Source organism: Rhagoletis pomonella, unplaced genomic scaffold, assembly GCF_013731165.1.
Source record: "Rhagoletis pomonella isolate Grant_MI unplaced genomic scaffold, Rhpom_1.0 Rhpom_scaffold_00013, whole genome shotgun sequence".
NCBI lineage: Eukaryota > Metazoa > Arthropoda > Insecta > Diptera > Tephritidae > Rhagoletis > Rhagoletis pomonella.
The window spans coordinates 22,214,779-22,231,801 of NW_023458567.1; the positions used below are offsets into that span (position 1 = coordinate 22,214,779).

Genomic DNA, 17,023 nt, shown 5'->3' on the forward strand with positions numbered 1-17,023 from the left:
AATCAAAAAAATTAAAAGAAAATAAATTATTAAAATGAAGAAAAAAATTTAATTGCAAAGATAAAATAAAATTAATTCTAAACATTAAAAAAAAATTTTGAAACAATAAAATCTAATAAATACATAAAAAATAATAAAAATTAGAAAGTAAAATAAAAGCCGGTTTCACCAGCAATTTAAATGGAAAATGTTTTTTTATTTTCTGTCAATTTCCATATAAAATTACAAAAATTAAAATAATTTTTCACTTAAATTGCTTTTGTGAAATTGGCTGTAAGTGTATAAAAATTTAGTTAAATTTAAAAAATACACTCGTATAATGCATTTTTTCAAGTGCAAACATGAAAATGAAATTTAATTAAAAAAGAAAAAAATTAACTGAAAAATGAACAAAAAAATCCGCAGTCCGAGGACTCGCCTCGGATCTCTCGAATTAGCACGCTAGTGCGTTGCCCACTCGACCATGCAATTGTTAGAGAAGCGCGAGCAATATGATACCCAAGTGCTTTCTCTCAAAAGAGCTGACAAGGGAGCTCTTTTCAGGAAGACTTTCGTGCCAGAATAAATGAAGTCTTTCAAAGGACTTCAGCCTTTGCCAGAATTGCCGTGTAAAGGTTGGATTAACTTTAAAATCATTGTATATGTTCGTTGCAGACGTTACCTACGCCTTTTTGCCGTTAAGAAATTTAATTTTTTAAAGCGATATTAAGGTATTTTATTTAAAGAAACATTACATTAATGTATGCATATGTAATGGGCTATGCTATTCTGGATACAAAAAAATTAGAATTAGAATTACACGTTTTTGGTTGACTAGCCCATCATATATCGTATATGTAGTATATAGATACGTAAATATAAGCACCAAACACAAAAACTATTTATCCAGGGATGGGACCGCTGTCACAAATTTCGATCCACCACGCTTTTCATCTTCATCACAAGAAACTTAAAAATTTTTGTGATATAACTACTTGAACTTACCGAGTATAGCACGCAGATGTCCTTCCAATGTCTGCAATATTGTTTGCTTTATCTCCTTAACGCTCTTGCCCAGAAACTGTTCGCTGGCGGTGCCCAACAATTCGTCAGCCTGATGGTGAAAATAATACACGTTCATCATCTGCACGCAGGCAGAAGGTTGTTGGTGTTGTTGAAATTGAAGGAAGATGGATGAATGAGGGTGTTGGTTGGTTTTATTGTTGGTTTATTGATTGGTTGATTGATTGATTGGTGGTTGGTAGTTTTTGTTTTATTTTGGTGATGGTTATTGATGAAGTTTTACAATTGTTTTTTTTTTATTTAGTTTTTATAAATTTTTTTGGTAATAGCAAAAGAGAGAGAGAAAAAAAGAAAACAACATTTAAAAGCTGAACAACGGTAATCGTTAAAGTAAAATGACAAATTTCTAAATAACTATCAATACATCAATTTACATACAATACATTCAATTGGTTATGGAAAAATGGACATAAACGTAGTGAACAATTTTATGTTGACACGAACAAGTTTTGGCAACAATGTATGAAAGACATTTGCGTTTCGTTTTATAAATACATACATACAGATGTGAATGTAAAGCACCAATGGAGTAGTTGCAATGAGACTTTTAGAAATGATTCTGCAGCGAATAAACAAAATCGAAAAATAAAGTTTTAATATATTTTTTTTTACATTTAAGGACTGCACCGAATAAGATTTTCCGTCATACTTTTTCCCATGTTTTACTATTACTACTGAAATTTGCAAATAAAATTTTTTGTATCATATTAGCTAAGTCAGAAAATAATGGATGTGTTTCGTTATATAAAAAAATATTTTACGCGAAAATTGAAACAAAATAGAAATTGCGAGAAAACATTATTAAAATTGTTTAAAAGCAATCTGATTGATCTTTTTAAAAAATTATCTAAGAGGTGAGTATTGTCCCAAAAAAACCATACGGGTTGTTGGTCGATTTAATGTCGAAAGAGGGGTTTCGGTAAATAGAAGATCGCGAAAAGGTAAGGAAAATCAAAGCTGAACAATTACAATGAGAAAAAAGTTCCAGAAAAAACTCAATCAAAAATGGTACTGAAATAGAAATATTAAAATTGCAGAAACACTATTTTTTATAAATTCGTATGATGCATAATGGCGACCAGAAGTATTAAACGTACATAGAGGGTTTTTGTCATCTTCCAGGACAGGAATTTCATACAGCCTCTTTCCTCAAGAAATGCCGCTAGCCAAGTGGCAAAATGGAATGTTGAATAATATAGAAAGTAATGTAACACCTTTGTAGCCGACACATTAAAAGATGCATAATTTTTTATATAGGCAGGATTTGAACACGCGACCAACAAGTTGGCAGTCTAACGCGCAATCATTCGGCTACGGTGGCTGTTACGATAACGTTAAGAAAATACATACATACTTAAATTCGTTCCAAAGTTTTGCTTGAGGCTTCAAAACTCCACATTGCCCTCTCGCTTATATTGCGATGCATCTTTTCGTTTAATCGCGGTCGTTAATCTGTTCGTCTGTACCAAAGAACGTAAATCTATAAGAGGAGACAACACGTTATAATTGTAGCGAGTGTGAACATGAGGAGCGTGCCTTCTTTTTTCATCCAATCACAAAACGTATTTGGGCAAAAGAGAAAGCACGCTCCTGATGTTCCCACTCGTTACAATTATAACGTGTTGTCTCTTCTTATAGATTTACGTTCTTTGTCTGTACAGAGCTCTTGTTTAAAGGGAAATGAAGGTAAAAAAAATTTGGCCAGCTGTGTGGTTGTTAGACACTACTTACTACATATAAAAACGCTTATTGGCGGGGTCCGTTTGTTTTAAAAAATAATACCTCTTGTTTCTTTATCACTTTATGTAATTGGGTATTAATTATAAAAATAAATTCTTAGTTGTTGAAAATCTGATAAACTGGTTCAAAACATACATACTAACATATATGCATACACATGAACTTGCTTCATTATTTGCAGCGAACAATTTTATTCGGCTAAGTCCTTATTTAAGCAGATTAGTAATAAACAAACAAACATCCATACATACACAAAATACCAAATTCATGAGAATGACTTTTTACAAATGCAAATATGGCTGCCAATTCGTTTTAATGTACATTAATGGGGTTGCCTGAAAACAAGAGAAAGTACATATTAGGGTTTCCGATTATTCGCCTTTTCCCAAGACCGGTTTTCGAGTTATTAAAAAAATTGGAATTTGAAAAAACCGGTTCCCGATTTTGAAATTAAGAAAAAACCGGATAAATCGATTTTATTTTACATAGTTTTCATACAGTGAAAATTCTTAGGTTGCTATGTTTGTATCTAAGATGAATGAAGTTGTAGAACGAATCTATTTTAAAATTTCCTTGGACGGTATGGAAAGAGAACAATGATTAAGAAAGGATTGAAAAGAAAACAGAGGTTTATATGAACTTATTTCCGATATAACCTAGTCATGGCCAGCGTTGCCGCTTTTCTTTATTTATCATCTTTGGTAACTTATATTCCAATTTGGTTACTTTTTCGATTCGGCCCTACATGTAACATACGTCAAAAGAAGTTCTGATTTTACATTACCAAGTGGGCCGTAAGCGTTTTCTTTTATAGAAATACCAGATAATCCTGAAAGTTTACAAAGGCGAAAAGTTCTTCGGTGTTACTTGGTTACTAGAATTGTGTGATCTCTAACAAACTGCCTGAAAGTGGCTATTGCCATATCTACCGTGTCCCTTTCCAGTAGGTAGTGGATGGTCCTACCTTTCCTTGTCAGTTCGTCAGCTTTGCAATTGCCATCAATATTCCGGCGTAACCCGGAATTCTATGTATGTTCTCGTTCAAAAAGCTACGGTCAGTAGGGGACTTAACTTTGTCTATGTGTGAGTCGAAAGCTTTCAAGCCTGCGTTGAATTTTTGAGATATTTTCGCCCACTTGTTGACGTACGTATGTATGTATGTATGTATGTATGTATGGTTATTGGTCATAACTGGACAAATGTTGATTTTAAAGTGCTCCAAAATTTTAGGTTTATTTGCAAAAAAACCGCCCTCATAAAAAGTCTAACGGTGTCAAGTCGGATGATTTCAGTGGCCAAATGACATCCCCTCTACTGGAACTTATGCGCCTAATAATTAACTCTGTTGCAATGAACCGTATCCATGACACTGTGAATGATCAGATATCTTCAGTGGCTTTGTGGCCAGAGCTTTGCATGGATGGAGATGTATATCCAAATGCAAAATATACCATTATGAGCCATAAGACAGCACCATGTTCTTAATTCTTCGGCCATACTTAGGTTTGAAACCCTCTCCATGAGTTTCTGTTGTTGTGACTTTAGCGTTCACGCAGATATAAAAATTATAACGGAATGGACGCTGGTTGCATGAAAAACTTGGTGTCTTCGGATATATGTACAGACATATCTACATATGTACAGTTCTGCACATAAAATAAGTTTGGTAATTTTTTGTTGAATTTGGTAACTTTTTCTGGTGATTTTGGTAAAAAATTAAAAAAGTTTGTGGCACAACTGCCAGAATTAAGAGTATGGTGACTCAGCGCAAAGACGGATTTTATCGCTTTTTGCATATTTTAAGTAAATAAACATAAATGTTTTTTTGCAGTAAAGTTAAATAAATATTATTTGCGACGATGATACGCAAATTTTTTGTGTGTGGAGATTTTTGACCTAGTTAGAAATTTTAATGATAATCGAATTAAATTTTTTAATACTTCCATAGAAGATTCTCAATTTTAGCTCAAATCATTTGTTTATGATGACATATTAGGAATGTGAAGAATGGATGAGCAATGCCTTTGGGGTAAACCTTATCCCAGCGCACTGTATTTGTACCAATGCTTTGTACAACGTTACCAGTGCCCAGATTTAATTAGCAAAAAGTGTCAAAAACCTAAAATTTAGAACAGTTGAGTATGCAGATGTCTTGCATTCATTGCAGATGATATACTGAAAAACTAGGAATATTCGTTCACCCAGTTCGCAGAAATTTCCAACTTTTTTAAACCAGTAAAAGAGTAAAATTTGTATCGCACTGAATATTTTATTTTAAATAATTGGAACGGATTTAAAAAAAACATTTCTATGTATGTGCATAAGGTGAACAGTCGCAAATAAAAGAAAAACCATCAAATTAGAAGTAATATTTTTCTTTGGTGACGAATTTCAGGTTTTTAAAAATGATATACATGTTTTTCAGGTCGTTGAATTCGATTCTGATGATAGAATCGCGAAATAAAAAATGGTTGATTCAGTATGCCGGACTGTACCTACAAAAATGCATAACATACGAGTTTTGGATAGCAACCGCCATATTGGTTCTGCTTATGGTTTGCAGCGATTAATCGTTTGATTAAATTAATCAATTATTTTTGTCCAATTTACAATTTAATTGTATCGTAGTTTTGTGTTTCATTAATCGATTAATTGTAAGATAATCGTAAAAATATTTTCAAGAAATATGAATACTGTAGCTGCCTAAAATTTCAAACAGCCGCAAGAATTGCTCAAGATTAGAGCACACAATGGTGTAAATAGTTGTGTATGTAAGCCCATTAGGGCCCTCAGCCGCTGTAGTGTAGTGGTAAGCAGTGCGCGCTTCCACTCCGCAACGCCGTGCACATTGTGCAGTTTTGCCTTCGTGTTTTCACACCAACGCTGACGATGTGTAACGAATTTATGGTTTCGCCATGGTAGCCAACTCATTTTTGAGAATTCCCCGATTTCGACAAAGAAATTCCCCGATTTTGCTCGAAATTTCGTAAAATTCCCCACCCTCCTTATTAAGCAAAAAAATTGTATGTATTTTGGTATTTTGCTGGTATTTCTGTTAATTTTATTTTTAAATATGTACTATAATTCATCTATGTATTCATAAACCAAACCAAACATTTATTAAGTTTGTCAACAAATTGTTTGATCGTTTGTGCGAAACCGTCAACTCGATGCCAATTCTGCTTCACGTAACAGTTTGAAATACCACGTAGTATTAAATAAACGTGCGTTATTGCACGATAGTGAATTCAATATCGATCAAAAGAAAAATTTGAACGAGCCACAAAATGGCATACGGCTCATTTCACAGTGACGGGTTAGACCTTTCAACAAAATTTTTTTTGAAATCATTATGAAATTTGTGAAGCAAAAAACAAAAATTATTTACACCTAATTCCTCACAAAAAGCAGTTCATCCCCGAATTCTTTGATGAATTTTAACACGGCCGATGTCCTACGAAATTCATATCTTACAAAATTGCAAACCTGGGAATAGAGTTTATCAGTTGTTTGCATATCTGACTCGCGTATGCAGGGGTATGAATCGATCAGTTGACCGTCTTCCTAGGAAGTTTAGAAATCAGCAACTCGCATATGCAGGGATATGATTCCATCAGTTGAGCGCTACACTGGTTCATATAAATTTAGTATTAAAATTTCTTGAAAAGGACAAGACAAAAAGTATTTTTCTCTTACAACGAAATGACCTCGTTCCCTGCCCGCGACCTATTACACACTCGCTTAATTTTTACAGAAGTGAAACTTTTTGCTGGTGGGTTATTTTACACTTGTAGAAGTAAACTTATTGCAAGCTTATTTCAAAAGCTCCTTTAGAAATGTTTTTTCGATCAGATTTCAACTATTAAAAGCAATGTGTATTCAATTTACAAATAGGAAGAGGTCATAAAAGCAAAACAATCTAATTTTTGTTTACTTTTCGCGCTTGCCTTGAAAATACTTGGAAGTACGAGTATGATGGATACTTTTTTGCAAATATGAGTACAGGCATCGATTCTTCTTCAGGGTATTCTAAATGAGTACTAGTATCAATACTTTGTTAAAAAGTTGTATCACTATTCATCCCAGGTATTAGAACAAAAATAATACCGATTGGCCAACGACTGATTTCACCAGCTATTCTATTTATGTATGACGTGAAAGTGGAATTTTAATTATTCTATGACGCGTGACTACTTCGGGCAATGCTCTTTCAAGCTTTGTATGGAAAAAATCTGTCAACATCTTTTCACAAACCGGAGGAAGGACTTTGTTTAATGATTTTTAAAGGACATACATCTGTACAAGCATATTATGTTTCAGTCTTTGATTAACTATTCACGAGATATTCTGTCTATGTCGTGCTACGCGTTGCGATTGCTTGCTGAAATGTGGAATTTTTATCTTTCCGTGTGTCTACTTGCAGCGTTTTATTCAAAATCATCTGAAATTTGTATTTGGTATTTAATATTTTTATTGAGTTAATGAAAATTTTGTGGAAAATCAAAAATTTTGTATACATTTTTCCTTGCAATTTACTAAATATGATGGAAATTAAGCAAACTTCAAAATTGTGCTATTTTGAATAGATAATTAAGTTTGAGAAATTACGTCCTTGAACAGAAAATAATCGCTATAAAGGGCTGCAAAACGTCCTGATTTTCCTGGATTTGTCCTGATTCAAACACATTGTCCTGGTATCCTGGTCCACACTTAAATTGTCCTGTTTTTTTTTTTTAATGAAGGTCAATGCAGACACTCATCTAATTTTTAGCAGATTTTTGCTTTGAAAAAAAGGTTAAGTTTTCTGTCATTAGTAGTCGAAAATCGATAATGAAAATGTTTGTCTAGCATGTTGAACAATATCTTTGTGAGTTTACCGTCTTTCTGTTTAGTTTATTTGGTTAAAATCTAATTTTGTATCTGCAAGTTCCTGAACAGGGGCTGGTTTCTGTAACTGTAAGTTCTCAAGAGCACACTGAAAATTGTGTAAACTCATCATTTTGCGATTCAGGAAGTGTGAGTCGGTGAGTTTATCATTGTGAGTTTTGCACTCGGTGTACATTTTCTCGCATTTACAGAATACCGCCCCAGGTACCCGGCTGAAGGGTCACACATACTAGGCAGTAGATAATTTCAGGAGTTAAAATCTGTTCCAAAAGGCCTTTATGAAAGTCATTCCTTTCTCCTTCCTTTTTTGTATGGAGTGGCACAAATTGAAAAGCTTCTGCTTTCGCCACTCAAAGAAGAGCTTCCAGAACGGCTCCTGTAGGACGTAATTCTGAAGGCCTTTTGAAGAAGTTCTTTTACAGCTGTTTTTAGTTCATAAAAATCATACTTCCTTAAAGAATTTAAATATTTAACGTTCAGATCAAATGTTTTTTTTTATTGAGACTTGAAATGCTTATTGAATCCTATTTGTAACGCTAAAAAATATAAACATATACTTAAGTTCATTCGCGTACATTAAAAATAGGAAGCATGCAGGGATAAGTCTTCTAGAATGGCGTCACTTCATACAGCCTACCTAAATTATATTTAGGTTATACGCAAACGTCAAAGCTGTGAAGCTGTGTTTTTTGTGATCTGTTTAAATTTTGTGTTTTATAAAGCTGTTTACGCTTAATAAAGTAAAAAAGTGTTAATAAACTTCTGGTGCACAATTTAAAGATAAGTAAAATATCAAATTTCCTGTAAATTTGATTAATTTAACTTGATATTCTTAATTGCATGTGCCGAGTATTTTGTTTCATATAATATATTGTTGTTGTACAATTGCTTTTGTTTGTGCACATTGATTTTGCTCTTTTTGTCTTTTTGTCATTTCTGCTGTTTCATCTTTGTCACAGCTGTTTGCGTTGTGTTTATTAGGTGTCAAATATACAGTGTATTTAAAACTGTTCGTTACATAGCTTTCCAACTGATATTAATCAGCTGATTGGTTCTCTGATTGATACATCGTTTTCAAAACTGTTTTGCTTTTTTGCTTCTAAAACCTAAAAATAAATATAGTTTTAAACATGTCGTGTATTTACACAAATTCCCACGTTAAAAGCGACTCCTATGTGTCATGCTGGCTCTGCTATGGGATTGCCCATATAAAATGTGCTGGTTTGAGCGGTAGGGTATTAGACGCTATTAACGAGGGAAAGGGTCTTCGTTGGTCTTGCCAAAAATGTAGATCAACCGAAGTTGATTTATTTAAATAATTAAATTTAGGCAGTCCAGAAAAGGTTTTTCTGAGATCGGGAAGGATCTGTCGGTGCTTGTTGAGAAATTTAAGCATTACGAAAAAATGTTTAGGTCTTTCACATGTCTCGACAACCCTCCACACTCTGAGGATAGCCGATAAAATAAAGGTAGGCATGTTATTAGTCCACCTAAAATCCTCCATCACATTCGTTGGAACTTATTAATCTTTCTTCTCCATGCCCTCAGGCATTGGAGCCTCCGCTATCTAAAGCCATATCTACTAGGTATACATCTAAGAATAGTCAAACCGTTGATTTAACAGTGTTGCCATCAACATCTGAAGCTGCACTGTCTAACTTAGTTCCTCGGAATAATTCGGAGCCCCGCACATCAGACATCATTACCAAAAAGTTGGTTGTAATTCCTCCGAGAAGGTTAATCTCTGTCTCTAGATTTGCTAAAGACACTTCTTCGGATGATATAAAGTCATACATATCGACTAAAATTAGAATTAAAGATGTATTTATTCGTAAATTTAATTTTACATACGATCGCGATATTTCATCTTTTAAAATTGATGTAGCTTTCGAAGATTTTGATTCACTACTAAATAGTTCATTTTGGCCGACCGGGGCGTTTGTTCGCGAGTTTGAATATAAACCTAATAACAACGTAACTAAAATTTCCAATCTTAATTCGGATTCAAAAAACTAACTCGCAAGTCTAATTTAACCCTTTAATGTCAAATGTTGCTTATAGGCAACATTATATATTTCTACGCGTAGTTTCTATAGTTGTTGTTATTGTTGCTAACGGTTGTTTTTTTACAGTAGCTAATGTGTGTGGGCATTTTCTTGAGAATTTATATTTAGAAAAGCTTAACAGGTGTTCATTTGAGAGCTAGTTGAAGTGGTGTGCTGACGTGTGCAAAAAAAAGTGAAAATAATCGTTCTATAAAAATTCAAATAAAAACGTAATACGTAAGATTTTTTTTATAAAAAGTGAATTTTATTATAAATAACAGGTAAGAAAATCAAATAAAGTTTACAAAACTAAAATAAAGTTTTTTGTTTTATGTCAGGAATTTCGCGAACACAATGTTGCTTATAGGCAACATTTGGCCATAGTAGCAATAATATTTTGTATTTTATTCTTTTAGAAATGCGTCCAAAAGGTCTTACAGATCTAGAAATAAAACAGATAATAAACTTCGATTGGAATAATTCTGATGATGAAGAAGATGAGGAAGAAGAAGAAGAGTTATATGATTCGAATATGGAGAAATTCATTGAAGAAACGATGGATAAAGTAATGGAAAGAGGGGAAAACGTTGAAATAAATTTGATAGACGGTATTGTTGGAGAAGATGAGCATGCTGATGAAGAAGTTGAAAATGTTGCGGACACAGAAAACATCGCCGAGGTAAGTTATGAAAAAATCAATCTGGAGAAATTGAGATGGAGGAACGCGGGCCTAACCGTTTTTGAAACTGCTTGGAAAGAAGATCAAGTTTATCGAGAAGTCAAAGTGCCAATCAAATACTTCAATGAATTCTTCGATTATGAAATAATAAACAAGATTTGCAACGAAACAAATCTGTATTCAATGCAAACTAAAGGAGTAGAGCTAAACTGTTCGCCATTCGAAATTAGGCGATTCTTTGGTGTACTTCTTTATTTAGGCATTATACAAGTTCCAAATTTGAGAATGGCTTGGATGCCAAACTTCAGGTTAACGGCTGTTGCAGATTCTATTTCAAGAGCGCGTTTTGAGAAAATCAAAGAATCTTTCCACATAAATGATAATTCTCAACAGCCGGAGCGCATAAAAGTTGTATAAAATCAACCACCGTTCCAAGAAGTGGTATATGCGTATAGTGTACTGGTGTCTTAGCACAGCAGTAGTCAATAGCTGGTTGATGTATAGAAGGGACCCATTCGCAGCTCTTTCAAGCATAGACTCAGATTCATCATCACCGTCGTCTCCAGCACCATCAAATATTTCAAACGTTTCATCACAAGGTTCATCGCAATCTACAAAACGATCATATATATCTAAACCTCCAAAATCCATGCGCCTCGATCAAGTCGGTCATTGGGTGGAATGGGGAGCAAAAGGAAGGTGTAGGTTATGCCATACCGGGATTCCAAAATCCAAATGCTCAAAATGTAAGGTACATTTATGTTGTAACCCCCAAAAAAAACTGTTTTGCTTCATACCATACATAAAAAGTTAATAAAAGTAATAAAAAAATAAATAAATATCAATATTCCTTTGTGTTTTGAAATATACCACTATGGCTAAATGTTGCTTATAGGCAACTTCTCATAACTGTAAAACCAGAAGTCCTAGAGCCTTGAAATTGATATCAGTTCATATCTAGGACTCTAACATCTACCTAACGTAGTAAAAATATTTTTAACCGCGCCCACTTTAATTCTGACATTAAAGGGTTAAGTATTTACTATCAGAACGTTAGAGGTTTGAATACCAAATTAACTGACTTATATTTAAAATGGTAAATGGTAAAAATGATCATTAGGCGAATTGTAGGATATGTGGAAATTTGCTAATGGTGGCAAGGCAAGCATTCAAGACCACGTTAAAAGCCCCAAAACATATTTTCAAGTTATGACACTGTCAAGAGAAATTGGTTCCTTTCTGATTAAAAGAAAAATTTAGCACTTGAGCGTTTCATCATCATCAATCATTCAGCTATACGGATTGTGCCACAAAACTACATTACTTACAATATCAGAAAATACTTCAAAATAATGCAACGCCAGAACCAAAGAAACTGTATTTATAGGGAATAAATATCCTGGTCGAGTGGTACAGGATTATGGCAGCCCTACGCTATTAAGATGATAAAAATTTTTACTTCTGGATTATTACAAAATTGGTTTCTTTGAGATTTTTTCTCCGATTACAGTTACTTATCGGTTTTTTTTTTTAATTTTATAACGATATTTTTTTAATAAATAATATTAGTTTTTGAGTTTTTGGTGTTTGTATTATAATTGGGGTTGCTTTTCGATTATACTTGCGTTTTTATGATAGCTATAACGTGCTCGAAAAAACAGAATTAGTCAATGTCGATGTGCTTTTTCTATTTTTCCTAATAAAATAAACGTGCTACAAAGCTCAATAAAAATATTAAAATTAAATGTTAATAGGCGACAATAACACTGACAAGTACATAGTTTAGGAAGAGCGTGTTTGAAACTATACAAGGAAGCAAATGCATGTATAGAAGTGACAACAACAACCACGCTGTCAAGTTTAAATTGCGGCAAATCAGCTGCACTTGATAGCAGTAGGTCGAATAAGGAAAATTAATTAGCAACACGAGTTTACGGGGTGTGCATAGCTCAGTGGAAGTCTAGGAAAAATAAGTCTGATGAGGAGATCTAAGTCTACCGCTTAGACTTTGTTGCTTTACCATTTTTCCTAATAAAATACATACACTTTGTTCATTGATGGTAGGTGGAAAAAAGTTCAGAGTCACCGCACTAATCCACAAATTCATACATAAATTTACAAATCCAATGCCAACTTAAAAGAATTTTGACGGGAAAAAATTCAAAGGACACTTTTCACAACCTTCAGAAATGTTCAGCCAAGGATCAAAACCTTCATTACCTATGCTCGAGGTAGGTTATTTATAGTGCAATTTTTTCTAAGATACCATAGTGTCGTTTAGTCTAGTACAGGATGGGCCAAATAAGACCTACCAATGTTAAACACGTATAACTTCTTTATTTTTTAATATCATTGTTATTTTCTTTCTGCATGTTATAGTTAATCCCTTAGAAATCATAATGGATACTTACAGCAATACCACCAACAACGACTACAATACGCTATTCGTTTTACACAATTAGCTACACAAATTGATTTTTTAGGTAATGTTTTGATGTCGGATGAAGCGCATTTCCAAGCAAAACTGTAGATTGTGGGGCTCTATCAATCCAAGGGTAACATACCAGCACCGGTTACACCCATCCAGATGCACTGGTTAGTGCGGTGTTATGGCCGAACAAGTTATCATCCCATATTTCTTCGAGAATTTGGATAAAATGCCAGAAACGATTTCTGGGGCTTTTTACAGAACAATGATTGACAACGTTTTGCGGCCATCGGCAGAGCAGCATCCTAATTTGTGGTTACAACAAGATGGAGCGACTAGGCACACTGTTAGGCAAACAATGGAGCTGCTGCGTGAAATTGGTAGGTCTTATTTGGCCCACCCTGTGTATGTGGAAAACGCTTTAGAGGACCTCTGAGTGCCTACGCCAAGGCTTGATCAGAAGACTTTAAAGAGTTTACTCAAGCAGTATAGGAAAAATTTACCAGTGACCAAATTTTAAGTTATTCAGTAATTATTGACCAGATTTAATTAGATTGTTGGCTATTTACACAATAATTTCGAGCATATTTATTTGTTGTTTTGTACCACCATGTAGTTGTTTTGGATGTAGTTGTCTTTCTGAAATGAGACTGGGACTGTACAATATTTTCAGCCTTTCAAAGAACTGCTTTTACTGTTAGACCACAGCTTATGCGCAAAATTGGAGTAAATAGATGATATTTATGGCCATTGTATTCGATCTTTGATAAACCAGGTGATATTTAAACGAACATAAATCCTCAGAAACTCAATAAATGTGGAAATTTTTTCACTAGTAGCAACAACATACGAAACATGTTCAAACTTTGTGGGAAAATTCTAGCTTTGTAGAAAACAATGTCAATGGCCAATGGAGAAGAATCTATCAAATGGGAGCTAAATGCATGCAGGACAAATTGTCGAAAGTTTACTCCTTTCAAAGAACACTTCCTTTTTTCCAGGAATTTTCATTCTAGACTGATAAAAAAGTTTAGTACATTGTCTTTGAATTATGTACTTATTTGATTCCTACACTAGAAAAATATATTTTTTGTTTCAAAATATTTCATAAAATCAAATAATTGTGCTCTGGTATGAATATGTAAATATTTATGATGTGACAGAGATGATTAAATTTAGTAAGAATACATACAGAACACGCAAGGATAACAAAACCAAAAATGTATCCTTCCAATTTTACATAAACATTTTTTAAAGCTGCACGAGTTAGAAAAACACTCAAGTTTAAATAAAATGTAATAGTAATTAAAAATAAACGAGAAAAGAAACATACCTTTAATATGATTAGCATTTTCATTAGATCTCTTTAGCTTTTATTTTGAACTCAAAAACTCGCCAACGGACATTTACCGATATGAAAATTTAATAAAACATAAACAGAAATTAAAGTAAGAATAGTGAAATATATTTTTATATAAAATATTTATAAAAGCATACAACGTTGTAAATTAATAATAAAAATAAACAGTTTAGGGTAGATTTACTATAAAATAAGATTAACATAAAAAAATTAAGGATTCTTTCTAACACTAAATAAAGAACGTTTTTGAATAACATATACGACTTGACTCACAGGTTCGATCGATTTGATTTTCATTATTTTCCTTTTGTTAGCTTTTGGAGTATAACAAGCACTCGGTCCAAACGAAATAAGTAATCAAGTCTTCCTCAACAGCCAGTGCTCGGACTATACCACAATTGAGGTCATGAGAGCAGAAGTGGCCTAACCCACAATATTTTTTGTAGTTATCTTCTTAAAATAGTTTCAAATGTGATAAATTTTAAAATAAAATACGCTTATTCCTTAATTTGGTGTTACGTTATGTATCTCTGTATCTTAAAATTAAAGAATAAGCAACTTTCATTTTAAAATTAGGTAAATTTGATACTGTTTTAAGTAGGGAAGCACACAAAACAATTTTGGGGGTAGGCCATTTCTGTTCTCATGGCCTCAATTGTGAAAGAGATTCCGCTTTTTTACATTTCTACTACGTCTAACACGTGCTCATTCTTTCATCCCTTACTTTCTGTTTATTTTATGCGATTGCACAATTTTGGTGTCAAATATTGGACAGGTAGTAGCAGTAGAGCCGCCCATTTCTTTTTTTTTTTAATTACTTGGTCACTAAAATATCAAATCTTTTTGATTTCTTTAAAAAAAAAAAAAACATTTAAATTGTCAAATTCTTTATTCATGTTAAATCTAACTCAGGAGCCCAAACGCTGATTACAGGGCCTTGTAAATAAAGGATGAATCGATGCCTCTGTATGTAGACAAATTTACCAAGAGATAAAGTTGCAGCAATTTTTATTTATATACATACATATATATTTTTTTATTGTATTATTTAAATTTCTGTGTGTATTTCACATGGCACACTCTGGTTAAAAAAAAAAAATCTGAATAACTTTTTGGCGCTTTAGAGACCTGAAGCAACATCAAAATACGCGTAAATGTTGTTTTTGCTCTAATACCTGTATAATGTGCCTTGATAAACATCTCCGAACTCCTTAAGAAGTTTCGCTTCAAAAACTTTAGCGTCCGAACACTGTTAGCAGCAACTGATTTGAATTGTTTTGCCGAAGAAAAACTCCTCATTGACAGCATCGGCATTCTATGAAATAAACCTTTGCTGTGCCTAAAGGCTGAGTCGGTGTACGAGATCCCTTAGATCTGTTATGGCTTCTGCCAAGTCAATCGTCGGATGGGTAGCAGTGCGTTCTTATAATCGGTAAGTCTCGAGTTCGATGTCCGGCGTACGAAACAACCAAATGACAGAAAAAGTGTTATCTGGAAAAGTATTGCTGTAGGACGAAAAACCCAAAACCACTCAGTCATAGTTGCCTATTGTACTCAAGGCATAGAGAAAGGATTAAAGGTAGTTGTAGGTGACAACAGGTGAGCGTGGGAAACCATTACTCCCCTGCAAATTTAGCAGAACTTTTTTTTGAATATTAGTAGTTGGTAAAGAAAAGGATCTAGCTTATCCATTCACAAAACATTTGCCCTAATAATGCAGCATTTGAGTCCAACTGAGGGCGGGTATATAAAATGCTCTGCACTACCCTCGTCCTCCAAAAATTATGTATACCAGGGTCCCATGGATTTTTCCCGGCCCCATCATAGCCCGATACCCACATGAGTTCAAGCTCGTTCTATTTCGCAATGGAGTTCAGACTCCACTTATATTCCTGGGCTATGCTAGAAGAAAAACTGTTGCCAAAGCTTTTAGGGCAGATTGGCTGCCAATGCAGCTTGTAATTTTATGTACGCGCCAACTTTCACCAATTATCCCAGCCGCTCCAGTTTCATATTCAGTCTTCGAGCCGGTGGCAGGGAAAGTAGTATCCAAGGGAGTGTCTGCATTTCTCCATAGCATTTTTGTTTTTGTAAAAAAAAGTTATTGCTTTTAAAACTTTCTAAACAACTCTGTTTTCTGCCTCCGGAATTCCGAACGAGGTGACAGACTCCATCATTTTTTTAAACTAAATTTGGGAGTGTGGTAATCATTCGAACGAACCCGTGAGTTTATGCGTAATGATTAAACAAAATAGAAATCAAAATAATAACAATTAAAACTTAACTGCTTCTCGGTTCAAGCATTTCTGGCTACATACTGTGAGCATTTATTGGACAAAGTACGAATTATGATATAATTTTGACTTGCGCATGTGTGGCGAAATGGTTCAGTCAATTTGCTTAAACACTTAAATGATTATAATATTAAAATAAAATATTGTATTTTAAACTTACTTTGTATTTTCTATTTTTTCTAGGCTTTTTACGCTACACTGATTCGAATGTTGTTTGAAAATTTTTTTGTAATTGTATAAATAATATCGAAGAAAAGTCGATTAATGAAGTACAGCATAAATTACAGAAATTCAAGAAGAATATAAATAACAGTATTCCCTTAAACTGGAAAAGCCTCACATTCCTCGGAACTACGATTGAACTATCGAAATTGCTATAGGAAATACTTACGAATTTCGAGTCTTAAAGTTTTTCGAGTTTAAAGGAATCACCCAAATAAGTAATTGAGAACAAATGCATTTCTTCTTTCAATTAATTATGCAAAAAGAAAACACGCTTATTTTGAAAAGATATACAAAATTTCGTTA

At 33.6% G+C, this 17,023-nt stretch overlaps 1 protein-coding gene across 4 annotated transcripts in view; it reads right to left on the reverse strand.

Annotated features, from left to right (window-relative positions):
- Positions 1-17,023, reverse strand: part of LOC118748995 (flotillin-2) — a 516,275-nt gene that overhangs the window by 60,938 nt on the left and 438,314 nt on the right. For 2 of the 4 annotated variants that reach the window (XM_036483772.1, XM_036483773.1), the window contains exon 4: positions 985-1,123. In XM_036483772.1, coding sequence (XP_036339665.1) covers positions 985-1,123 — 139 coding nt within the window. Of the gene's footprint in view, positions 1-984; positions 1,124-14,174; positions 14,268-17,023 lie in introns of those variants that run through there. The other 2 variants (XM_036483775.1, XM_036483774.1) reach the window with 2 other exon arrangements.